This window comes from Rhinoderma darwinii, chromosome 1, assembly GCF_050947455.1.
Source record: "Rhinoderma darwinii isolate aRhiDar2 chromosome 1, aRhiDar2.hap1, whole genome shotgun sequence".
Classification (NCBI taxonomy): Eukaryota; Metazoa; Chordata; class Amphibia; order Anura; family Rhinodermatidae; genus Rhinoderma; species Rhinoderma darwinii.
Genome location: NC_134687.1, coordinates 498,323,080 through 498,350,955, shown reverse-complemented (window position 1 = coordinate 498,350,955; position 27,876 = coordinate 498,323,080). Strand labels below are relative to the sequence as shown.

At 41.3% G+C, this 27,876-nt stretch overlaps 1 protein-coding gene across 1 annotated transcript in view; it reads left to right on the top strand.

The window, feature by feature from the left end:
• The window catches only part of ADAMTS19 (ADAM metallopeptidase with thrombospondin type 1 motif 19), a 310,868-nt gene that overhangs the window by 175,426 nt on the left and 107,566 nt on the right, over positions 1-27,876 (top strand). The window contains exons 14-15 of the mRNA XM_075854793.1: positions 9,036-9,163; positions 23,443-23,563. Of these exons, the coding sequence (XP_075710908.1) occupies positions 9,036-9,163; positions 23,443-23,563 (249 nt within the window). The remainder of the gene's footprint in view (positions 1-9,035; positions 9,164-23,442; positions 23,564-27,876) is intronic.

Genomic DNA, 27,876 nt, shown 5'->3' with positions numbered 1-27,876 from the left:
TGCAGTTTACTTCAATGGAAAAAGAATATTTCCCTAAATATGGAATGAAAAACAGCCCTTTACTATATGTCATAAATAATATGAACCAAAAAATATTTGAGTGGCCCAACAAATACAAAAAGCGGCAAAGTGCAATATAATAAATAACTATAACTAACGGGTTAATCCACAACAAATAAGGCAAAAGTGGCCCAAAGTGGAGGTTCACATAATAGGCCAATACTGTTAGATTAAATTTATTTTTTCACTGCATGGATACAGTGAATAAACTATTATCATGGATTCATGTATTCATTCATTCTCTTCACTTTATTTTCTTTATATAATTAATTGTTTTAGCAAAAAAAAAATTACAAAAATTTTGGCAATTCAAATTTGTAAAAACATTTTTTGAGTCAAGATAACAACTACTACTACGGGAAAGTGCTGAAGGCTGGTCTAGAGGTCAAATGGCCACCAACACAGACTTTTCTGTATTAGAACCATATACTTGTAAGAACAATTCACAGCTACTACTTTGAGGATTTATAATAAGAAGTCTGTATGTGTTGTGGTCACCTTTTAGGAATAATGAAAGAAAACCTCCTATACCAGATTTCGCTTTTCAGATTTTACATGTCCCATTAAACGCCAACATTAAAAGTTACAGTCCTGCTTGCTATAAAACCTTCATATTTCCAAATGTTCCTTTTTCCATATGAAAATATTAAACAGAATTGGAACATATATACACTAAACATATGGAATAAAAAATCACCTTCATAAAATGAATAGTTATACTGTTGATCCCTTCCGCAGACCCACTAAGATGCTTGTAAGTGTTTACTACCTCAGCCTGGTTCTTGAGTGTACATCTATTAAAACATTTACATAAACCTAGTGATATTCCCTTTATATGATATTAAGCAGACCTAGGTGATTTACTGAACGGTAATAAACCAAGTAATGGAACAAAGCGGAGATTTTCAGCTCCGCAGACTATTTCTGTGCAATGAATAATACATGTTGTATTTACACAGACTTAACTGTTTAATGGAAAAAAATGATCTGGAAAATGTGCAGCACAAGTTGATATTCCATCCATGTGCACTATCACCATTTACCATTGTAAAGACAATAGTCTCAAGTATTTTTAGTAGCATTTACTTACAGTACTAAACAAAGGTCTGCTAATCTTCTATGCAGTTATCCTAACTCCGAAAATAAGTATTATTAAAGTTACTACAAATTCCAAGTGTCTTTTTAAATGGAAACTGTAACAAAATTGAGATTGTGCTTAATAAAAGTAAAATATAGGACACAATTTTGTAATAAAAAATAAAATAAGGAAAAGTAATCAGCAATAAGGCTTGGAGTACATAGTTAGAACCCATGCACATGACAATGCTCTGTGCACCCACCCTAAATACAGGGGCGGACACAGACAACAGAGGCCACCAGGGCAAGAACAGTATATGGGCCCTTGCTCTCGAAAAGCTCAGTGTAGAGCTCGGTCACTTTAACAATTCCCTCGGTGATTGTAAATCATAAAATTTAACTGCTCAGTCCCTTACACACAATCTAATAGGATGTAGGAAGTTGCTTTTTTAAGGTGATAGTGGGCCCCCTTATATACTTGGCCCCTGTGCAACTGCACAGGCTGCACATATGGCATGTGCGCCCCTGCTTAAATAAGCAACATACATAGTCCCTAAAGGTCCTTATTATGGATGCCGTATTACAGACCTGTAAGAACTCCGTCTGGTGCCGTATGTGCCCTCTATCGGGAGAATACTCTCCATAATAGGCATGTGATGGAGCATACAATGATACGGAGGTATACTATGAGCTCATAGAACTAAGTTCTATGAGTACCATATGAGGATTCTTACCACACAGATCTGTAATATAGTCATGTACATAAGCCACTAATGCTCATACACACAACCTTATTCAGAATCTATATACGTACTATATCAAAGAAGTACAGAATGTGCAGCTCATTTTAGTCTTTGCTCTCATACACTTCTGTATACTGTATTTATATGGCAGCTTTCTGAACACAGTCCAGGTAAAAAAATTGCAGCATACTCTATCGAATACTGTATAAGTCAAAGAAGACCAATACATTTGGAACTGTATATACAGATCTGTACAAAACATCTTTATGCGATCGCACTATTCCTGGTCGTTTAACTAGTTAAATGCTACAGTCAATAGCGACCGCAGCATTTATAGTGGTTTTCCCATAAAGGACATCTTATCAACAGGATATTTCATAAAAGTCAGATAGATGCGGGTCCCACCGCATCTATCTCTAGAACGGGGCCCCCTAAACCCGGTTCTACCTTACCTGGCTCCGCTGTCTTCCGGCCACTTCACTTCCTGGTTACATGGTCGAGTTACGGAAGCAGCGTAACTCGCTGAGCTACGCAGTTTCCGTAACTCCCATACAACTGAGTAGTAGTTACGGAAACAGCGTAGCATGCTACGCTGCTTCTGTAACTGCCATTCACTACTATGGGAGTTACGGAAACAGCGTAGCTCAGCGAGTTACGCTGTTTCTGTAACTCATCCATGTATTGCAGTGTATTGTTCCAGTGATCTAATGATAGCTGGTTCAAGACCCCTAGGGGAACTAATAAAATGTGTAAAAAAAAAAGTTTGATACATTTTCAGGAGTGTAAAAATTTTTTAAACGTTAGAAAAAACCTTTTCCCATTTTTCCCCAAGCACAACGTAAAAATAAAATAATCATAAAAAATTGGTATCGCTGCATCCATAAAAGTCTGAAACGATTACAATATAGCATTATCTGAGTCACACTGAATGGCGTAAAAAAAATAAAATTGAAACCCCTGAATCGTTGTCTTTTGGTCACCATAGCGCTAAAAAGAATGAAATAAAAAGTGATAAAAAAAATGGTATGTACCAAAAAAATGGTGCTAATAAAAAAATTACAGCTCGTCCCGCAAAAAATAAGCCTCACACCGCTCAAACGATGGAAAAATATAAGTTATGGCTCTCAGAATGTGGTGAAACGGAACAAATTTTTTTTTTTAACCAATAGTGTTTTCTTTGTAAAAGGCAAAACTGATGTCAGACTCCTTTTAAATTAGCATTCTAAAAGTTGGTTACACGCATACAGAATAATAAGATGCAATATACTGTATAAACAATCTGTCCGAACTTGAAAACCTTGTCTATTATTGTCCGCTAGACCACTAGAGTCAAGCTGATTTTTTGGGGTCTCTCTGTTAGAAACCACCAGAATCAGTTGTACTGGTGTGAGAACAGTATTACATACGTCAATTGAATTAAATGGGTTTCCATTATTTTCATTAGATGGATATCGTTTTTCAAATTCAAAGTTGTGCTTGAGCTAAGAGCTTTGGCCTCTAAAGTTTTGAGACCGCCATGCTAGGAAAGACTATTAGGCTTCGTTCACATCTGCGTCAAGGTCCCGTTCTGACGTTCCTTCGGAGCTTCCCGTCAGAACGGGATCCTGACTGAAACAAACGGAAACCGTAGGTTTCCATTTGCATTATCATTGATTTAAATGGTGACGGATCCGGTGCCAATGGTTTCTATTTGTGTCAGTTCCGTCCAATGGTTCCGTCGTTTTGACGGAATCAATACCGTAGTCGACTACAGTATTGATTCCGTCAAAGTGATGGAATTCTTACACAAGGGAGACAAATGGAAGCTATTTGCACCGGATCCGTCACCATTGAAATCAATCGTGATGTAAATGGAAACCTATGGTTTCCATTTGGTTCAGTCAGGGTCCCGTTCTGACGGGAAGCTCCGACAGAACTTCAGAACGCGACCCTGACGCAGATGTGAACGAAGCCTAAAAGAGGTAGTTATTTATTTTTATATTATTTGTTTTTACAAAAATCTATATTATTTATACTTTGTGTGTTTAAACTTTCTTAGATGATCTGTGAAATTTTCCTGCATGTTTTATGGAAATACATTTTCTTGCTATAGTGTACTATGCTGTACTGCTTTATTTTCTTCTGCAAAGCTTTTAAAGTATTGTCTGATCCCATAAAGGTATGCTGAACAGACTTCAACGACTGTTTTAGATTATTTCATAAAACAAATGAAAAACAAAGTAGAAAATATTTAAAAATATGATATTGTTATAATAAGGAACACAATCTAAACCTGCAGGTTATAGAAATGTGCTGAACAACATGTGATTTACATTAACCCCTTTCTGCCGCAGCCATTTTTCGGATTTTCATTAGAATTTTTTCCTCCCCACATTCCAAAAGCCATAACTTTTTTATTTTTCCGTCGATATAGCCCTATGAGGGCTTGATTTTTGTGGGACGAGTTGTAGACTTTCATGGCATCATTTATTGTACCATATAATGTACAGGAAATGTGCAAAAAATTCTTTGTGGGTGGAAAATGTAAAAAAAACCACGATTAATCCATTGTTTTTTGTGCTTTGTTTCTACATCATTCACCGTGCAATTAAAATTACATGTCAACTTTATTCCTCCGGTTAATACAATTACGGCGATACAAAATTGATATCGTTTTTTTTATATTTTTTTTATACTACTCTTACAAAGAAAAAACGAATTGTAAAAAATAAAATGTATTTTGTGTCACCAAAGTCTTAGCCATAACTTTTCTATTTTACCATCGATTGAGTGTTATGAGGTCTTATATTTTGCAGGACGAGTTGCAGTTTTTAATGGTATCATTTTGGGGTACATGCAAGTTTTTGATCACGTTTTATTAAATTTTTTTAATTTATTAAATTTTTTGTTGTAGATGAGGTGATAAATAAACAGCGACTCTGGCTCTTCTTGGTGTGGAGTAAGAGAGTTGTGCTGTGTGCCAATCAAATTCTCCCTTTGCAGTTCCTCCTCCCCTCTCACAGCATACAGTCCCACACACACTAAGGGAGACACACTTACAGATGTATTCTCTCTCCCCCCTCCCACTCCCCATGTCTAGTATTTTTTTATTTTTTTTATTTATTATTTTTTTTTTAAATCTAGACATTTTATTTTTTTAATATTTTTTTTTAGACTGAGGAGGTATCTGAACAGAGAGGCTGTAAACAGGGAAAGTAAAACTATAGGCTGCTGGAAGGTGGGGAAAATGGCAGTTTCTCCTGATAGGATATTTTAAGAAGTTTTATATATTTGCACGTACATCTGATTTATGAGAACGAGTTTAGCAATCGGTATTCTTTATAAATGACCAATACACCTGTAATGTCCTAAGTTTGTTTTATTCAGTAGTCAGCTTTCCTTGGGAACTGTGGGTGCATTATGTAATACGGTAGTGTTCTATAGATTGGATAGAACTCTTAGGCTATGTTCACACGGGGTATTTTGCCGAGTTTTTTGACGCGGAAACCGCGTCGCAAAACTCGGCAGAAACGGCCCGAGAACGCCTCCCATTGATTTCAATGGGAGGCGTCGGCGTCTTTTTCCCGCGAGCAGTAAAACTGCCTCGCGGGAAAAAGAAGCGACATGCCCTATCTTCGGGCGCTTCCGCCTCTGACCTCCCATTGACTTCAATGGGAGGCAGGAGAAAGCGTATTTCTCGCTGTTTTATGCCCGCGGCGCTCAATGGCCGCGGGTGAAAAACGGCGCGATAATTGCCGCGAATATCAGCGTGCAGGGAGAGGAATATCTGCCTCAAAGTTCCAAACGGAATTTTGAGGCAGATATTCCTCCCCCAAAATACTCCGTGTGAACATAGCCTTAGGGCATGGCCAGACGTGGCGGAATTGCTCTGGAATTCCGCTGCGGACAGTCCGCTGCGGAAATCCGCAGAATACACGTTTCTCCATTGCTTTCCACCACAGCATTTTAGTTAGGTTTGTTTACATGTTGCGGAAAACTCAGCTGTGGACCATAGGCTGCGGTACGGAATTTGGTGTCCGCAGCATACATTGGATGTTGCGGACGTGTAGCGGAATTTCTCCATTGACTTCAATGGAGAGTCAAAATTCCGCAATGAAGTACGCAGATGTTATGTGTGTTGCGTAGTGTATTTGTTTTACGAACATGATATTTCTTCATTCTGGCTGGACCTATGTATTTCTAGGTCTACAGCCAGACTGAGGCCCCATGCACACTAACGTAAAAACGCCCGTAATCACGAGCCGTTACTACGGCACGGGCAGGCCCATAGAAATCAATGGGGCTCCCGTAATTACGGGTGACTACGTGTGTGCACCCGTAATTACGGGAGCGTTGCTAGGCGACGTCAGGAGATAGTCACTGTCCAGGATGCTGAAAGAGTTAAGCGATCGGCAGTAAATGTTTCAGCACCCTGGACAGTGACTTCCGATCACAATATAGATCAATGTGTTAAAAAAATAGAAGTTCATACTTACCGAGAACTCCCTGCTTCTTCCTCCAGTCCGGCCTCCCGGGATGACGGCTGCAGCCAAACACAGGCCAAATTTGGGCTGCAGCGGTCACATGGACTGCCGCGTCATCCAGGGAGGTTGGCCTGGATGTTGAAAGACGGACGCGTCACCAGGACAACGGCCGGGTAAGTATGAATTTCTTTTACTTTTACTACGGAAAGGGCTATCCCTTCTCTCTATCCTGCACTCATAGAGAGAAGGGAAGCACTCTTCACCTGAATACGCAACGGCTAGTCCGCATCAATTTAATGCCCATTTTAGGCAGAGCCGCAACAGAATCTGCAATGCAGATTATGTGCGGCATTGATGCGGACAGTGGCGGAAGAAATACGCCACGTCTGGTCATACCCTTAAATTTAGGACATTTTAGTGCAAAATTTATTCCTATAGGTAACAAGTATAAACGACTAAAATTAAACCCCACATGGCTTACACCTTCTGTGAAAGGGGCAATACACGACAAAAAAAGGGCATTTAAAAAATACAAATCTGAGGGTACAGCTGTAGCCTTTTTAAAATATAAAGACCTTAATAAAATCTGTAAAAATGTAATAAAATTAGCAAAAATACCAAATGAAAGGCAGGTGGCCAAGGATAGTAAAACAAATCCCAAAAAATTCTTCAAGTATATAAATGCTAAAAAGCCAAGGTCTGAACATGTAGGACCCCTAGATAATGGTAATGGGGAGTTGGTCACAGGGGATCAAGAGAAGGCAGAGTTACTAAATGGGTTCTTTAGCTCTGTATATACAACAGAAGAAAGAGCAGCTGATGTAGCCGGTGCCAGTGCTGTTAATATATCAGTTGATATACTGAATTGGATGAATGTAGATATGGTCCAAGCTAAATAAAATAAAATAAATGTGCACAAGGCCCCGGGACCAGATGGGTTACACCCTAGAATTCTTAAAGAGCTTAGTTCAGTTATTTCTGTCCCCGTTTTCATAATATTCAGAGAATCTCTAGTGACTGGTATAGTGCCAAGGGACTGGCGCAGCGCAAATGTGGTGCCTATTTTCAAAAAGGGCTCTAGGTCTTCCCCGGGTAATTATAGACCAGTAAGCTTAACATCCATCGTGGGGAAAATGTTTGAGGGGCTATTGAGGGACTATCTACAGAATTATGTGACAATAAATAGCATTATAAGTGACAGCCAGCACGGTTTTACTAAGGACAGAAGTTGTCAAACTAACCTAATCTGTTTTTATGAAGAGGTGAGCAGAAGTCTAGACAGAGGGGCCGCTGTGGATTTAGTGTTTTTGGACTTTGCAAAGGCATTTGACACTGTCCCCCATAGACGCCTAATGGGTAAATTAAGGACTATAGGTTTAGAAAATATAGTTTGTAATTGGATTGAGAATTGGCTCAAGGACCGTATCCAGAGAGTTGTGGTCAATGATTCCTACTCTGAATGGTCCCCGCTAATAAGTGGTGTACCCCAGGGTTCAGTGCTGGGACCACTATTATTCAACTTATTTATTAATGATATAGAAGATGGGATTAATAGCACTATTTCTATTTTTGCAGATGACACCAAGCTATGTAATATAGTTCAGTCTATGGAAGATGTTCATGAATTGCAGGCAGATTTAAACAAACTAAGTGTTTGGGCGTCCACTTGGCAGATGAAGTTTAATGTACATAAATGTAAAGTTATGCATCTGGGTACCAACAACCTGCATGCATCATATGTCCTAGGGGGAGCTACACTGGCGGATTCACTTGTTGAGAAGGATCTAGGTGTTCTTGTAAATCATAAACTCAATAACAGCATGCAGTGTCAATCAGCTGCTTCAAAGGCCAGCAGGATATTGTCGTGTATTAAAAGAGGCATGGACTCACGGGACAGGGATGTAATATTGCCACTTTACAAAGCATTAGTGAGGCCTCATCTAGAATATGCAGTTCAGTTCTGGGCTCCAGTTCATAAAAAGGATGCCCTGGAGTTGGAAAAAATACAAAGAAGGGCAACGAAGCTAATTAGGGGCATGGAGAATTTAAGTTATGAGGAAAGATTGAAAGAATTAAACCTATTTAGCCTTGAAAAAAGACGACTAAGGGGGGACATGATTAACTTATATAAATATATTAATGGCACATACAAAAAATATGGTGAAATCCTGTTCCTTGTAAAACCCGATCAAAAAACAAGGGGGCACTCCCTCCGTCTGGAGAAAAAAAGGTTCAAGCTGCAGAGGCGACAAGGCTTCTTTACCGTGAGAACTGTGAATCTATGGAATAGCCTACCGCAGGCGCTGGTCACAGCAGGGACAGTAGATGGCTTTAAAAAAGGGTTAGATAATTTCCTAGAACAAAAAAATATTAGCTCCTATGTGTAGAAATGTTTTCTTCCCTTTTCCCGTCCCTTGGTTGAACTTGATGGACATGTGTCTTTTTTCAGCCGTACTAACTATGTAACTATGTAACTATGTAACTATGTATGGTAAGTTAGGAGCTCATTCCAGCTTCGAGGTGGGAAGCAACAAGATGTGAGATATTTTTATATTTTCAAGCCAAAATGGTACTGAAAGTACAATATCAGTAAAAAATAGCTTTAGATTATGTAGTTTATCTGACTCGTAGATTTTTTTTTATTATTAAGCATCATGTTTAAATCAACCATCAATCTCTGTATTTATTTTAGAGAAACCTTGTGCACTTTTTTGTTCTGCTCTTGGAAAAGACCAACCTGTTCTGGTTACAGAAAAAACCCTAGATGGTACACCGTGTGGACCTGATGGCCTGGACATGTGCTCAAATGGAAGATGCCAGGTAGAGTATAAGAACAGTGTGCTACAGTTTTGAATTTTTTATACATTACAGTTATACCTAAATTTGTATTTTATCTTAGGGACAATTTGGACTCAAAATCCATAAAACTTGAACTAAAAAAATGCTTAAAAAAGGTTTTCCGGTTTTATGTAAATAAAGCTAATTTCTGTATAAATTAAAAGTTATACAACTACAATATAATTTGTGTTTTAATTTCTCACCAGTTTCAAGATATGAGTTTCCTGATGAGAACACTCTTATTTACATTTTGGTACGCAATCTAAATTTGGGCACCTCTTGCTTATGTATTTAGCTCACAGTGCATTGCCTATACTGGATACATATGTATCCACTTCTCAGCTGACAGCAGGACTAGTTATGTATGGGTTTACGCCTTTGAAAGTAAGCAAGAGTTTTCTGAGTCACTGACAGCAAACAAATATCTTAGGGCCTGTTGACATCACCATTGCCCATCCATTGAGGGGTTCCATCTGAGGTTTCCGTCAGGTTAACCCCTCAACGGAAAGGCAAACGGAAACCTAAGCTTCTGTTTCCCTCACCATTGATATCAATGGTGACGGAAACCTAGCTAATAGTTTCCGTCTCTAACCGTTGTGACAGGGTTCCGTTGTTCTTGACGGAACCAATAGCGCAGTCGAATGCGCTATTGTTGGCCAAAGTGAAAATTTATTGTATAGCAAATGGATTTCCTTTTCAAGTACACTTTAAAGTGAAGCTGTAGTTTTTATTAACTTTAGCTTTAGAGCTAGCAAATATAAACTAGAACAACTTCATAATATATCTTCCTTATCTTCCTTACATCTTTCTGCTGTTCACTTATTTTAAGTTCACTTTTACTCTATACTGTTCTGATGCTAATTGTGATCTAGTTACAAACTGCTGTTGATATATCTATTATTCTTATTACATGTGTTCATTTAGTACTTTGCATACTTTGTGTAATGATGGGGTAAGGAGACAGACAGGTGAGCCCTAATCTACCCACCACTCAGTCCCTGCCTACTTGCACGACCCGTCCTAGGCGACGGCGTACAACTGGGCGACAGTCTCTGCGCTCAATACGTGTACGAGAGACAAACAGACAAGGGTACACAGAAGCTAAGAGAAATGGGGCAGTTGCCCACGGCAACACCGTGAGCAACAAGAGTAGTGAACGAGCCGAGTCAAACCAGGAGTGTACGAGGTACCAAATGCAGAGCAGGAGAGTAGTCAGTAAAGCCAGGGTCAAAATGAAGCTGAGGTCAATAGTAATAGCTGGAACAGCAGACCCAGGAAACAAGAGAGAATCACAGGCAAAGACAAGAAGCAAATGAAGGTATACATAGACCGAGGGCGGGAGCTAGAACTGTCTGGCCAGGCTGTGATAGGTTCTCCCACTCCTCAGCCTACCAGCCTGAGTGGTAGCAGATCGAGTCACTCTAACAGACCTAGGAGCAGATGCAGACTGATTAACCACGGGCATCGACACAGAAGCTGTGTCTGGCAGGTCCTTTACAGTAATACCCCTTTTATGAGGTGGACTTGGCTTATTGGGGAACCGAAGATGGAACCTCCTGAGCAATACCCCAGCGTGAACATCCTGGGCAGGTACCCAAGTCCTCTCCTCAGGCCCGTATCCTCTCCAATGGATCAGGTACTGGAGGAAACCTTGGACCATTCTGCTGTCCACAAACTTGGCCACCTCAAATTCTACCCCTTCAGGGGTGAGAACAGGGACAGGAGTTTTTCTCGAGGTAACCAAGGACGGGGAGCAGCGTTTCAGGAGGGAGGCATGAAACACGTCGTGTATTTGAAAAGACGGGTGTAACTCCAGCCAGAAGGAGACAGGGTTAAGGACCTCAATGACCTTGTACGGCCCTATAAACCGGGGAGCAAATTTTTTGGACGGAACCTTAAGGCGCCAGTTTTTAGAAGACAGCCACACCAGATCCCCGACCACAAACAAGGGGTTAGCAGAACGTCTTCTATCTGCCTGAGTCTTTTGTATGCTCTGGAACACCTCTAGGTTCTTCGGAACCTTTGCCCAGACTGTGCACAGTTCCCGATGAATGACATCTACCTCGGGATTGTTGGAACCACCAGGTGAAATGGAGGAGAACCGTGGATTAAACCCAAAATTACAGAAAAAGGGGGAGACCCCTGACGAGTTACTGACCCGGTTATTAAGGGAAAATTCGGCGAGGGGAATGAAGGAGACCCAATCATATTGATAGTCAGAGATAAAACACCTAAAATATTGTTCTAGAGACTGATTAGTCCTCTCAGTTTGGCCATTAGTTTCAGGATGGAAGGCCGAGGAGAAGCACAGATCAATCTCCAACTTTTTACAGAAAGCTCTCCAAAACAATGAAACAAATTGTACCCCTCTGTCAGAAACAATATTGTCAAGAACCCCATGGAGACGCAGGATGTGTTTGACAAACAAGGTAGCTAACGTCTTGGCATTGGGTAGTTTCGTGAGGGGCACAAAGTGGCACATCTTACTAATGCGATCTACTACAACCCACACCACCGACTTGCCTTGAGATGGAGGCAGATCGGTGATAAAATCCATGGAGATATGGGTCCAAGGTCTCTGGGGAATGGGCAAAGAACATAGTAAGCCCGCTGGTCCGGACCTGGGAGTCTTGGACCTAGCAGAAATTTCACAAGCGGCGACGTAGGCCTTAACGTCTTTAGGCAACCCAGGCCACCAATAGTTTCTAGCAATGAGGTGCTTGGTACCCAGGATGCCAGAATGGCCAGATAGTGCAGAGTCATGATTTTCCCTGAGTACCCTTAGCCGGAATTGCAGGGGAACAAACAGCTTGTTCTCAGGAAGGTTCCCGGGAGCTGAACCTTGATCAGCCGAATTTTCGGAGTCTAAGTCAGAATCAACAGAGGATATTATTATACCTGGGGGCAAAACACAAGCAGGATCTTCCTCCGAAGGAGGGCTGGCCATGGAGCTACGCGACCGTGCATCAGCTTTAATATTTTTATACCCAGCCCTATAGGTGACCACAAAGTGGAATCTAGTAAAAAAACAACGCCCATCGAGCTTGTCTCGGGTTTAGCCTCCGGGCAGATTCTAGGAAGACCAGATTCTTGAGGTCGGTAAGGACCGTTACCTGGTGCCTAGCCCCCTCCAAGAAGTGGCACCACTCTTCAAATGCCCATTTAATGGCTAAGAGTTTGCGGTTGCCCACGTCATAGTTACTCTCAGTGGGCGAGAACTGGAGAAGTAGGCACAGGGACGGAGATGGGTGAGGGACCTGGTACCCTGGGACAAGACAGCACCCACTCCCACCTCGGAGGCGTCAACCTCCACGATGAATGGCTCCATTTGGTTAGGCTGAATCAGCACTGGGGCAGAGATAAAGCACTTCTTAAGGACCTCAAAAGCCTGGACCGCCTCCGGAGGCCAGTGGTGGAGATCAGCACCTTTGTGAGTAAGATCCGTACGAGGCTTAGTGATGACCGAGAAGTTAGAAATGAATCTCCTGTAATAATTAGCAAACCCCAGGAAGCACTGTAACGCCTTCAGGAAGGCAGGTTGGACCCATTCAGCCACAGCCTGAATCTTGGCTGGGTCCATGCGGTATTCATTAGGAGTGAGGATTTGACCCAAAAATGGTATCTCCTGCACCCCAAAAACACATTTTTCAGATTTAGCAAAGAGTTTGTTTTCCCGAAGGGCCTGGAGCACCTTCCTGACATGCTCAATGTGGGAGGACCAGTCCTTGGAAAACACAAGTATGTCATCAAGGTACACTACAAGAAATGCCCCCAGATAGTCTCTTAAAATCTCATTTATGAAATTCTGGAAGACCGCGGGAGCATTACACAGCCCAAAGGGCATGACAAGGTATTAGAAATGACCTTCGGGCATGTTAAACGCAGTCTTCCACTCATCCCCTTCTCTGGCTCGTATAAGGTTATAAGCCCCCCAAATATCAAACTTAGAGAACCATTGGGCCCCCTGAACCTGATTGAAGAGATCAGGAATCAAAGGAAGGGGATACTGGTTCCTTACAGTGACCTTATTCAAGTTTCGGTAATCGATGCACGGCCTAAGACCACCATCCTTCTTCCCTACGAAGAAGAAGCCAGCACCTACCGGAGAAGTAGAGGGGCGAATGTAACCCTTGGCCAGGCTTTCCTGGATATATTCTCTCATGGCCTCACATTCGGGACAAGAGAGATTAAATATCGTAGCCTTAGGGAGCTTAGCTCCTGGTACCAAGTCGATAGCGCTATCGTATTCTCTATGAGGAGGTAACACTTCGGAGGCCTTTTTAGAAAAAACATCAGCGAAGTCCTGAATAAACTCAGGTAGAATACAATTAACAGAACAGGACGTCATGCATTCATTACCCCATTTAGTAAGATCCCCAGTACTCCAGTTAAACGCGGGATTATGCATCTGCAAACAGGGAAGGCCTAAAACCAAATCGGACGATAATCCCTGCATCACCAGTACAGAACACTGCTCCAAATGAATGGAGCCAAAAATGAGTTCAAAAACACTGGTATGCTGCGTAAAATAACCATTAGCAAGTGGAGTGGAGTCGATACCCACTACCGGGACAGGTTTAGGCAAATCAATCAATGGCATAGCTAGAGACATAGTAAATTCCACAGACATAATATTAGCAGAAGACACTGAATCCACGAAGGCACTGCTGGTGGCAGACCTACCCTCAAAAGAGACCTGAAAGGGAAGCAATATCTTACTAGGTTTCATATTTACGGGAAATACCTGTGCGCCCAAGCGACATCCCCGATGGTCACTTAGGCACGGAAGTTTTCCGGCTGCGTAGTCTTACGCCTAGGACAGTTGTTCACTTGATGCTTGTCATCCCCACAGTAGAAGCAGAGACCATTTTTCCTGCGGAGCTCTCTACGTTGTTGGGGAAACACGGAGGCCCCGAGTTGCATTGGTTCATTCGAGTTTTCCGTGGAAGAACGAAGCAACGGAACCTCGGGAGCCATCATGGGGGAGCCAGAGGAGAAGGCACAAAAATGTTCAAGTCGTCGTTCCCTGAGACATAACCTGATTTAGAGAGTCAGAAGAGGGATAGCTAACTAACAGGTCTTTCAGGGCGTTCGATAGACCCAATCTAAACTGGCACCTCAAGGCAGGGTCATTCCAGCGAGAAGCTACACACCACTTCCTAAAGTCCGAACAGTACTCTTCAATGGGACTCTTACCCTGACGTAAGGTCACCAGCTGACTCTCGGCAAAGGCAGTCCTGTCAGTCTCGTCATAGATGAGCCCGAGAGCGGAAAAAAAAAGGTCAACAGAGGAAAGTTCAGGGGCGTCAGGAGCCAAGGAGAAGGCCCATTCTTGGGGGCCGTCCTGGAGCCGGGAGACAATTATACCCACTCGCTGGCTCTCAGAAGCTGAGGAGTGGGGCCTTAGACGGAAATAGATTCTACAACTCTCCCGAAAGGAGAAAAAAGTCTTCCGGTCCACTGAGAACCGGTCAGGCAACTTGAGATGGGGTTCAAGAGGTGAGGTGGAGGGCACTAGCTGGTTAGCACCACGCTGGTCGCACCTCTGAGCCAGGGCTTGGACCTGTAGGGAGAGACCCTGCATTTGCTGAGCCAGGTTCTCAAGGGGGTTGTAGTAGGAACCAGGGTAGAAAAGGTATATGGGCCTGTGATTATGTAGTGACGGGATAAGGAGACAGACAGGTGAGCCCTAATCTACCCGCCACTCAGTCCCTGCCTACTTGCACGACCCATCCTAGGCGACGGCGTACAACTGGGCGACGGTCCCTGCGCTCAATACCTGCACGAGAGACAAAAAGACAAGGGTACACAGAAGCTAAGGGAAATGGGGCAGTTGCCCACGGTAACACCGTGAGCAACAAAAGTAGTGAACGAGCCGAGTCAAACCAGGAGTGTACGAGGTACCAAACGCAGAGCAGGAGAGTAGTCAGTAAAGCCAGGGCCAAAATGAAGCTGAGGTCAATAGTAATAGCTAGAACAGCAGAGCCAGGAAACAAGAGAGAATCACAGGCAAATACAAGAAGCAAATGAAGGTATACATAGACCGAGGGCGGGAGCTAGAACCGTCTGGCTAGGCTGTGATAGGTTCTCCCACTCCTCAGCCTACCAGCCTAAATGGTAGCAGATTGAGTCACTCTAACAGAACTAGGAGCAGATGCAGACTGATTAACCACGGGCGTCGACACAGAAGCTGTGTCTGGCAGGTCCTTTACAATTTGCCTTAAAAAAATACAAATTTCGAGCAAAGTATATTAACACGTTTTAATGCTGATCACATCATCTTAGCAATTTCAACCCTGTCAGCCGGGCACTGTAATTGCTATGGATAAAGTTTTAGTACTGAAACTTTGGGGCTTAAGTAAGGCCCTCAGGGCTGTCCTGGGAGCATGCCTGTTAGGCATAGGCATATCTTAGGTTTGCTCTATCAGATGCCTATGCATTTTGTTATGCACTGGCATAATCACGGTCAGATTTACCTATAGGCACAGTAGGCCTGTGCTTATAGGTCGCCCGGGGGAAGGGTTCCATTTAGAGTGACAAAGAGTAGGTTGCAAATGGTGCTAGATATTGTGAAAAGACAAACATATTACAGCATTACATGCAGTCTACTTGATGGACAGAGCCTAAGGTGCCAATCTGTAACAGGCTGAGCACCGTGCCGTATTGGTTCTTATCTACTTTTACAGTGTTCCTCGTAGAGCCATATGCTTGCTATAGAAACTATATATTCTGTGCACAGCTAACAAGTCACAGCCAATAGGACACAACTCTCAGCCGAGAGCAACTGCCCATTCAATCACCACTTCTCACGAAACGGACCTCCAACAATTAAAACTTCTGACATTGTCCTAATCTATGGCAGAAGTTTTTTCATAATGAAAGATACACTTTAAAAATAATAACTACTACCAGGTCACTAGTAAGACTAAAAATAAATCTTAATTTAAGTTAAATAAAGCCCCAAAGAGCTGTAAAAGTAAAAAGCATTTTTATTTAAAAACAAGTCATAAAACAAAAAATAAGCATATGTGGTAAAGTTAACTTGTCTTTTATAGTGCCAGATGAACAACATAATAACAGCAAAAGACAATGGCAGAATAAAGTTTTTTTGCATTCCCCCAAAAAATTGTAAAATAAATTAAACCCAATTTATGAATACTACAAAAAATGTGCTAAAAAATTTAACTCTTCCTATAAAAAACAATACATTATACAGCTACTAAAAATATAATATCTACAGCTTCCTCTATGAGGCTATGACTGAGAAAATAATCCTATATGCGTATGATGATCTAATTTTTCTTAGAAATGCGAATAACTCGTTAACAAGTAATATTGAAGCACCAACCCGTTACAGCTCCTTTTCAGGAATTCAAGTGAACTATGAGAATTCTTGTTTATTACTTTTGGTCCCTTCTCCTCCAGTTAATTTTCCATTCAATACTTCTCAAAATAGTTTCAATATTTGAGAATCTATGTATCAAGATATGTCAACTGTGTCTGCTTGTTTTTTAACTTGAATATAAATCCATTGTAAAAATGTTGACGTGAAAACTCAAATGCTCTGGGCAGGCTAAATTTAGGTGTGGTAGTACAACAAATATTGTATATGTATGGTAATTCTCAAATTCTAAATAATCAGAGTGTCCATAATAGTTAAAAAAAATATTTTTGTTATATCATAAGGAGAAATGATAAATCTAGAAATAATATAAAAAATCTACACAGGGAAAAAGTAAGGGCGGCTTTGGAGTTCCAATCCCCAGAAATTATTTTAGCGTTACTCAATGGAATTATTTGAGGGGTTTATACTGTACTAAGGTCAAATATCCAGTCTTCTTATAGATTCTCAAATCTACATAGTTCTGCCATATCGAGCTATACTTTCTTCAACATTACTGGCTAAATTTGGACCTAGAGTTTCGTCTCTGTGTCTTAAAGGGGTTATCCAGGATTTCAAAATGTATGGCCTATCCTTAGGATAGGCCATCAATACTAGATCGGTTGGGGTCCGACTCCCCGATTCAAGTAAATGAGACAGCGCTGCAATACCTTGCACAGCCGCTATGAAAGTAACAGCGTGTGCAAGTACGAACAGCCTGCAACCTGGAGTAAACAATGTAGAGGCTGCAGTGCTTACTTGAGCACCACGTCCCCTTCAAACAACTGATTGATGGAGATGTCGAGAGTTGGACGCATACCGATCTAACATACCGACCCATACTAATCTAACATCCTAAAGATAGGCCATCAATTTTGAAATCCCTGATAATCCCTTTAAATGTCAAACCTACACAGGAACAATGATTCATTCCCTTTGGAACTGCCCAAGATTAAGACTTTACTGATCTTGCATTACTTGGAAGATTAAAGAAGTTTATAATACATGTTATTTGACAAATTTTTTAGCCTTTTGGAGTCCATTGAAGGGCACATTAAAACATATTGCTGTGGCAGGTTCTGGAAGACGGGAGGATATATAGGTGGGAGTGAAATGGAAATGTATGTGATTATTAAGTTCTTGTTTAAAAAAAATAAAAATTATAATATTATATATCTATCTATATATATCTATATATATCTATATATATATATATATATATATATATATACACACCTCAACATTGAAATTGCAACACCAAGTAGGACAAGCTGTAAGGTTATGTAAATCCATGAAGTAGCGGGTGTCGCTAAGATCTGCAGATGATCAAATTTTCAAGCATCTACTTCCAATCTGTGGCATGTGGGATGGGCAAAAAAGCCAGGTTGAAAGCAAAGTTTTTTAGCCACATGAAACCTAAAAAAAACAGATCAAGTGGTGTGGGATGATTGTGCGATGTTCGTCCACGTTCCAGTTATCACCACTTGTCACAAACTGAGAGGGACAGAATCCTTGAACTGAGAGACCTTGGTTTATCACTGCGTCAGATCGCTACGCGCCTAGGACGAGATGTCAGCACTGTTCAATGCTGCGTGTCCCGGAGGTTAGGAGAACAACGACAAACGGGAATAATAGCAAGAGGTGCAAGGAGGCAAAATTCTGCACGGACGAATCGTCTGATTGGAAGAATGGCGCGTAGTGATCCATTCTGTACTGCAAGTGAAATTGGTCGTCACATCCCAAGCCTAGGGCAGCAACCAGTGTCGACACAAACTATCAGAAGGCGTTTGCATGACATTGGGCTACGGGCCAGACGTCCAGCTACAGGGGTTCCATCACATGGCACCGCTCTCAAAGGCTTTCAGGGTTGTCAGCAAGACTGCAATGGAGGCTGGAGGAATCTATCCTCCTCAGCTTTAAATCCCGATTTTGTCTCGGACGCAATGATAGCCGGAGATTGGTCTGGTGACAACGTGGGCAACGCCATGAAGAGGCCTTCACAAGGGAACGTCACACAGGTCATTCTCCCGGGATTATCGTGCAAGGTGGCATAACGTACGGTAGCTGGACCCCTCCAGTCTTTATTTCAGGTACAGTAACAGCTAGGTGTTACATTGATTTGATCGTGGAACCAGTGGTACATCCATTTCTCCAAAAGTGTCCCAGAAGCCGTTTTCAACAGTACAACACCAGGCCGCATGTTGCTCATTCTACTGTGATCAGCCTGTGTGGCCTAAACCTGCTACCATGGCCTGCAGCGTCCCCAGACTTGTCTCCCATCAAGCACATCTGGGACGTCATTGGTCGGCAATTGCAAAGGGAGCTGGCAGCAGCCAATCTTGATGATTTGCATGCCCAAGTGCTTTCAGTGTGGCATAATATTCCTCAGACAGCCATTAATAACCTTATTGATAGCATGCCAAGGCGTGTGTGTATTTCTGTGCATGGCGCTTTTGCTCAATACTGAATAAATCAAGATGTTTGGAATATTTTGTTTCCATTTTTTTATTATTTGCATATCATTAACATGTCTATTGATCCAGGAATTTCCACAATTCCAAAACTTTGCGTTCTTGGTGTTGCAATTTCAATGTCGAGGAGTGTATATTTGAAGTTATGGCAGGGAGGCAAAAATTAATAAAAAAATAAGTTTCTTGAAATTGAATGTCCACCCTTAAATAAAAAATGTTTAAATCTAAATAGGTGTCAGATTTTGTGCTGATTCATTTCTTAATAGATCTCTATAGCAGTCTGGGCATTGTTTTTCTGGCACAGAGCTCCAAATCCTCTGCATTGACATAGATTTAAAACAAAACATGCTAGCTGCCTTCAGCCACCACTAGAGGGAGCTTAGATCCCATGCTCCCTCTAATGGTTTTGGCAGGCAGCCATTGTCTTTTAAATCTCTGTCAGTGCAGAGGATTAGGAGCTCTGTGACAGAAATACAATGCTCTGACCGCTATAAAGATATATTAAGAAATTTATCAGCACAGAATTTTGTACCTAAAGCAACATGATGAATAAAGGCGGAGATTAATTTTAAGGCATCAAATTGCTGGTTAATGGGTTAAAGGGGCATTTACATTATGTCAAAGCAATTTTTGTCCAAAAAATTTTAGAATTTGCAAAGTTTTCGCAGGTGTAACGCAAAGATAAAGATATATCCTGTAAAATAGATGTGCAAAGTTTGCTTTGTTTTTTCTTCCCATAAAGTCCAAGAATCTTGAACTTATCATTTCTGAGCTTTTTGCCCTTTTGTAAAATTTGACTTATAAGCAGTAAATATTTTCTACAATGCCTCATCCCAATGTGATAGATGTCAAAGATGTTAGATAGAGCATTTACGGTTCTTGATTATAAAACAAATGTGTTTTTAACAGTTTCTTTTTATGGCTTAGCACATGCCAGAGAGTGTAAAGGAATGTGAGTTCAAAGTGCTCAACTTCTCAAAACCAAATGTCAACTAGTAACTGTGTCTGGGTACCTCTAGTTTTTCATATTTTTGTAACCTCTGCTAGAAGTCCATGGTTCATTATTTACTCCCAGTTCAAAAGAAAAAACGGTCCCAGTCATGTTATGGACCCATAGGTGCACAGCATGTTACACATACCAGTGGCGTAGCTATAGGGGTCGCAGCGGTCGCAGTTGCGACCGGGCCCCTAAGCCTGGGGGGCCCACGGGCCCCCGTTGCCATACAGCATGCTTCCTAAATAAATCTTCTGTGACGGGAAGCCGGCACTTCCTGGTTACGGTCACATGGTACACTTAGTGTACCATGTGACCGTGTTGTCACGTGACACGTCTTCTAGACAGAGCAGTGGAAGAGTCGCTGCGGAGGACTCCAGGTAAGCTGCAGTCTGTAATGTAATGTATTGTGTTGTGTTGTAATGTAATGTATTATAATGTATTGTCATGCCTTGTAATGTATTGTGTTGTATAGTGCTGTTTGCGGTGGAGAGGGGGGGGGCGTTAAATCACAGCCCCCCCTCCTTTCTCCACCGCAAACTGCACAATACAACACAATACAGTATACTAACACATGACTATGAGAGCGGGGCTGCGGCTGTGTAATACAGTCACTGCCCCGCTCCTGAGTCCTGACATGTCCGCGCCGTCAGGATGATGCGATGTGGCCGGCGCTGCACTAATGATCTGCGGCACTGAAGACAGAACATGGTGGGTGCACTACAAAACACCCCCATGTTCTGTCTTCAGTGCCTGCGTCGCCGCTCATTAGTTCAGCGCCGGCCGCATCACCTCATGCTGACCGCGCGCGCACTTATGTCAGGAGCGGGGCAATGGCTGTATTACACAGCCGCAGCCCGCTCTATAACGGCAGAGATCAGAGAAACCTCATCTCCGCCGCTATTCCCGTGAATGCTGCGATCACAGCGGACTGCAGCATTCAGCGGAAAATGAGAAGGGGGGATGCCCCTTGGATCGCGTTTCAAGAAATTCCTGTGACGCGATTGAGGGACATACCATATATGGGCAGACAGTCCAGGGTCCATTGAAGGACCCCCGGGCTGTCCTACCATATTTCCTGTTGTTAGGGCATACTTAGGCATGTCCAAACAACTGCCTGTGTACTATCAGTACACAGGCTAATGTACTGTAATATAGATATATGCCAGTACATTAAAGTTTAAAAATAAAGTAAAAACAAAGTAATGTTAAATTAAAAAAATACATACACACCTTTTTTATAATAAACATTAAAATAAGTCTCAATACATAAAATATACACATAATCGGTATTGGCGCGGCCGTAATAACCTGCACAACAATTTTTTAGCATCATTTATGATGTGTACGCTGTAAAAAATAAAATAAAAACTGCTTTCTATCACTTATTGTGAGGCACGAGGTGCGATGATGAATTTAACCTCCATGTGCCTCACATTAATAGTAATTAACCCCATCATGTACCTCACACATTAACCCATAATGACTGAGAAACATGATGGGGTTAATTACTATTAATGTGAGGCACATTCAAAATTCATAATCACACCTCGCGCCTCACATCAGAAAACTGAAGAACTTTTTTTATTTTTATTACTGTTGGCAAAGTAAACGAAGTATCGGTATCGTAGTACACTGTGGGTCGCGTCCCCATGGGGGTTCGTGTGAAGACCTCCGGGGGGTCGCGAGTCACTCACCGAGGTCCCGGTTCCATTCAATCCTGGAGCAAGGAGCTGACATCTCCTTGATCCAGCATTCACTGTGCCCTGAGCGGCTCGACGCAGGCAGGCGGGATGTAGCGATTTCATCGCGCCTGCCTGCGCTGAGTCACTCATAGCACACACTGGAGGAGACGAAGGATCCTCCACCCGACGTGGGAACGGGTATAGGTAAGTAATTATGCTATTTTTCTATTATGCACATATGGGGGCATTATACTGTATGGGGGCTGATATTGTGGGGGGGCATTATACTGCATGGGGGCTGATATGGGGGAATTATACTGTATGGGGGGCTGATATGGGGAGCATTATACGGTATGGGGCTGTTATGTGGGGGCATTATACGTTATGTGGCATTATACTGTGTGGGGGCAGCTATGGGAGTATTATACTGTGTGGGGGCATTATACTATGGGGGCTGTTGGGCAAGGCGTCTGGGCATAGGCGCGCGCAGGGGTCTGATGATGATGATGGTGGTGTTGGGGAGTGTTAGGGGGGCCCAAGCTGAATTCTTGCACCCGGGCCCGTGAGCATTTAGCTACGCCCCTGATATATACAGTACAGTTAACAGATTGTGTATTGTAACGAGCCATGCACCTGTGTGTCCATCACATGTCCGGGGCAGAAGTAAACAATGAAGGTTCTTACTTAATTACTGCAGGCAGAGAGCTTAAATAATGTAAGGGATTGATACTTAAAGTATATTGGAAAAAATTGTTTTACCATACATTATACAATGACTAAGCTTTATTTGCTGAAACCGGAATACCCCTTTAATGTTAAAATGAAATGTAGCGCTCAAAATTGGGGAAAAATACTAAATAACAGAGCATGTGCAGAAATGTCAACCAGTAATTGGCCTTAATGTTCATGTATGTGTGTCTAAGATATATAAATTAGATTGTGAGCCCCATTGTATCACCATTATTTACAATCAGCGTACAGGGCTGCAGCATATGTTAGAGCTACAGTATGTAAGCATTAAGGAATAAATTTAAAATAAATTATGCCGTTCCTATAAGCACTGGGAACAGTATTCCCAAAGACCAAATCAAAGATTCTTAGTACAGATGTAGCAATCCTTATCTTGACTCTGATAACTTGCTGCAGTGTAATAACTTCTCGCTTAAGCCATTGAAAACCATTGAAAAAGTTAAAGTTTATTTTCACTGTGTATTTAATGCATTAAAAGTCAAGTTAAAGATCGCTACATCTGCAGATCAAATGTAGGCAGACGATCATCTCAGGTGGTACATCTTAGGTTGATACATTTTCAAGCACACTTTATGCACTAACGGCAGCAGAGATAGATGTGCTGAATATGTTATGGATATTTTACGCTCGCCATACATACCAATGTATCTTACAGACATTGAAAGACCATGGCACATTGCCTGAGCCACAGAACCCCTACTGCAGACCCATAGCTGGGCTTTCCTTCACCCGGGGCAAAGATTCAGTTCACTGCTTCCATCACTGTATCTAAATATTGTGGCCAAGGCAAAGGGACTTGTCGGCATCCCCCCTGGAATCCAGTACCTGGGCCCCGATAGCCCCTCTCAGCTACTCCTCTGACCTACTGGAAGCTCCACCCTCCTACATGACTCATTTATGAGTCGATCATTGAATCAGTATATGAATTGTATGTATCATATAATGTGAAGATTTAATAACATTTTGTGTTCTTCTTAAAGAAAGTTGGCTGTGATGGAGTGTTGGGTTCCTTGTCTAGGGAAGATCACTGTGGTGTTTGCAATGGAAATGGAAAATCATGTAGAGTTATTAAAGGGGACTTCAATCATACAAGAGGAGCAGGTAAGGATTGATTTATTGTTACTATTGTAGCAATATGCTAATAATAACCTCATAAGGCTTTGTTGACATCTGCGTCGGGGCTCTGTTCAGGGGTTCCGTCTGAGCATTCCATCAGGGGAACCTATGAACGGAACCCTGACTGAAACAAATGGAAACCATAGGTTTCCGTTTGCATCACCATTGATCTCCATGGTGACGGATCCAGTGCAAATGCTTTCCATTTATCCCCATTGTGCAAGTCGACTACGCTATTGATTCCGTCAAAACGATGGAACCCTGCACAATGGGGACAAATGGAAAGCATTTGTACCAGATATGTCACCATTGAAATCAATGGTGATGCAAACGGAAACCTACGATTTGTTTCAGTCCCAACGCAGATGTGAACGAAGCCTAATACAGCTAAAACCAGCTTGATGTAGAAAACCAGAAGTGTCCTTCATTATTTTGATGCTTGTATTCCTGAGAAATTCCTACTTTATACAGTCTTGGTGATGTCATAAAGCCTGTTTACTGGACAGAATAGTGGAGCAGACTAGAGTTGCACGATGCAATGAAATTTCGATACTGTTTCTATACCGTGCACCCCAAACGGTTCAATACTGTTAATCCATGTATTTCGATACTAAGCTGTGCGGCCGCATAGCTCAGTATTGTAACACATGAATGTTGTTAGATCAGGCCTGTGGCTGTGTAATACATCCATTGCCCCGCTCCTGAGTCCTGATAAGTGCGCTGTCTTCAGTGCCTGCACCGCCGCTCATAAGTGCAGTGCCGGCCACATCACCTCACGCTGACCGCACGCGCGCACTTATTTTCAGGAGCGGGGCAATGGCTGTATTACACAGCCGCAGCCCAGCTCCAACGGCGGAGATAAGAGAAACCTCTCATCTCCGCGGCTATTCATCTGAATGCTTCGATCAAAGCTGACCACAGCATTCAAGGGGAAAATGATAAGAGGGGCATACCCTTTGTCACAGGGAATCCCTATGAAGCAATCGAGGGACGTACCATATATGGGCAGAAAGCCCAGGGTCCATTGAAGCACCCCAGAGCTGTCTGACCATATTTAATGTTGTTAGGGCATACATACTTAGGTATGTCCTAACATCTGCCTGTGTACTATCAGTACACAGGCTAATGTACCAGTATATAGATATATGCCAGTACAGTTAAAATGTTAAATAAATAAAAACATACACACACATTTTTACAATAAACATTAAAATAAGTCTTAATACATAAGATATACATATTCGGTATTGTAGCGACCATAATAACCGTAATAACAAACTTATAGTGTCATTTATGATGTTTACGCTGTTTTAAAATAAAATAAAAACTGCTTTTCACTTATTAATGTGAGGCACGAGGTATTATGAATTTTGAACCTCTATGTGCCTCACATTAATAGTAATTAGCCCCATCATGTACCTCACACATTAACCCAATGTTGTCCATTATGAGGAACATGATGGGGTTACTTACTATTAATGTGAGGCACATGGAGGTTCAAAATTCATCACACCACGCGCCTCACATCAGAAATAGAAGAACATTTTTTATTATTGTTGGCAACGTATCGTTTTGGTATCGAGGATCACAATACCACACAAAGTATCGGTATTGAAGTCCAAATTCTGGTATCGTGACAACCCTAGAGCAGACTAGTCTATCCTGCCTATTAGAAGCTAAGGAAACCTCATAAAATTAAGCCATGACAACAGTGTGACCAGAGCTTTATACATCTTTTTATATAAATGTTTCAAAACAGATATTTCACAATCCACTTAAGAAAATTAGGGGTAGAAGAACACATTATAGACTGAACAATTTATAAAAGAATATTCTTATGTAATCCAGAGCTTTAGAAATTATCAAAGCAATTATAACAACCAATTTTAATATTAAAACCTACCCAGTAATCAGGTGTTACCACCAGGGGAAATCCTCAGGGAAATGTAATATTATACATTAGCCATCAAATGAATGGGTGTCCGTGTAATACATGAACAGCCTAGGCCCATCACAGCGAGAGCCGCTAAACCAGAACCTCAGCACCTTTATTCTCTGGATCGGTGGGGGGTCCCGACAGTTGCCCCACCACCGATCACAAAGTGATGGCATATCCTAGCGATGTGCCATCACTTTATATGGTGGGAATAACCCTAATAAGTCTATTTCCTATCCTTCTATTTTTTGGGGGTGTATTTATACCTGCAGGTTTTGTAGTGTATGTTTCCCACAATTTTGCAATAATTGTAGCAAAAAAGCTACAAAACCTACATGTGCAAATACACCCTGATAGAAATGTGTCTACTTAGTACCTATTGCAACACAAGTGTTTTACATTACATCCTAAATAAGCCTGGACACTGCATTGAAGCAATGATGAAATATGTTATACATCAAATACTTTTCTGCCTTATAGGGTGGGTATATTGTTTATATTTTTTCAACAACATGTCCGATCTTGTTCTGAGGCTTGTTCTGTAAAGTACTAAAAAATTGTATCCCTTGTTTTAAGGTTTATTTTACTTAGCTATTTTTATACACTGAGATTGAAACATTCTTTTTTTTCTTTTATGTAATTTAGTCTATCTAAATCTTTCCATTATGTAACAGTCTCTCCAAGATTTCTACAGTAATGTGAAACTTGATCAATTGACGTTTTACCCTGTAAGTGCCAAGTGTCCTAGCACATAATGTTGACATATTCAGTTGTAAAATATCACTAATCATGAATAAACTAATCATGAATATATATATATATATATATATATATATATATATATAAAAATATATTTACATATATATATATATATATACTCATACTGTATGTATCTACATATATATATGTATATATACAATATATATATATATATATATACATATATACATACATATATAGATATATACAGTATGAGCATATATATATATATATATATATATATATATATGTATATATATATATATATATATATATATATATATATATATATTCATGATTGGTATATATATATATATATATATATATATATATATATATATATATATATATATATACATAGTACTGTGCAAAAGTATTAGGCAGTTGTGGAAAAATGCTGCAAAGTAGGAATGCTTTCAAAAATATAAGTGTTAATAGTTTGTTTTTTTCATCAATTAACAAAATACAAAGTGAATGAACATAGGAGAAATGTAAATCAAATCAATATTTGGTATGACCACCTTTTGCCTTCAAAACATACATTTTTCTAGGTACACTTGCACCCAGTTTTTGAAGGAACTCGGCAGGCAGGTTGTTCCAAGCATCTTGGAGATCTAACCACAGACCTTCTGTGAATGCATGCTTCCTCAAATTCTTCTGTCTCTTCATGTAATCCTAGACAGACTCGATGATGTTGAGATCAGGGCTCTGTGGGGGCAACGTCATCACATCCAGGGCTCCTTGTTCTTCTTTATGCTGAAGATAGTTCTTAATGACATGACTGTATGTTTGAGGTCATTGTCCTGCTGAGGAATAAATTTGGAGCCAATCAATGGTATTGCATGATGGATAAGTATCTGCCTGCATTTCTAAGCTTTGAGGACATCATTAATCCTGACCAAATCCCAAACACCATTTGCTGAAATGCAGCCCCAAACTTGTAAGGAACCTCCTTCATGCTTCACTGTTTCCTGCAGACACTCATTATTGTACCACTCTCCAGCCTTCGGCGAACAAACTGCCTTCTGTTACAGCCAAATATATCATATTTTGACTCATCAGTCCAGAGCACCTGCTGACATTTTTCTGCACCAAAGTTCCTATGTTTTCGTGCATTAATTGCGTCGCTTGGCCTTGTTTCCACGTTGAAGGTATGGCTTTTTGGCCGCAATTCTTCCATGAAGACCACTTCTGGCCAGACTTCTCCGAGCAGTAGATGGGTGTACTTGGGTCCCACTGGTTTTTGCCAGTTCTGAGCTGATGGCACTACTGGATATCTTCTGATTTCGAAGGGAAGTAAGCATGATGTGTCTTTGATCTGCTGTATTGAGTTTCCTTGGCCGACCACGGTTTCTACGGTCCTCAACGTTCACGTTTCTTTGTGCTTCTTTGTAGTTCTTCAAAAGAGCTTGAACACCATTTATTGAAACCCCATTCTGCTTTAAAATCTTCGCCTGGGAGAGATCTTGCTGATGCAGCACATTTAAATGTGGAGACTACAATTGTAATAGTATGGCAGTGGTTTATATCATCGAATGCACTATGTGCAATCTACTATATGTGGGATGCAGCAGCAGAAAATGTAAAACCAGAATTTTGGAAG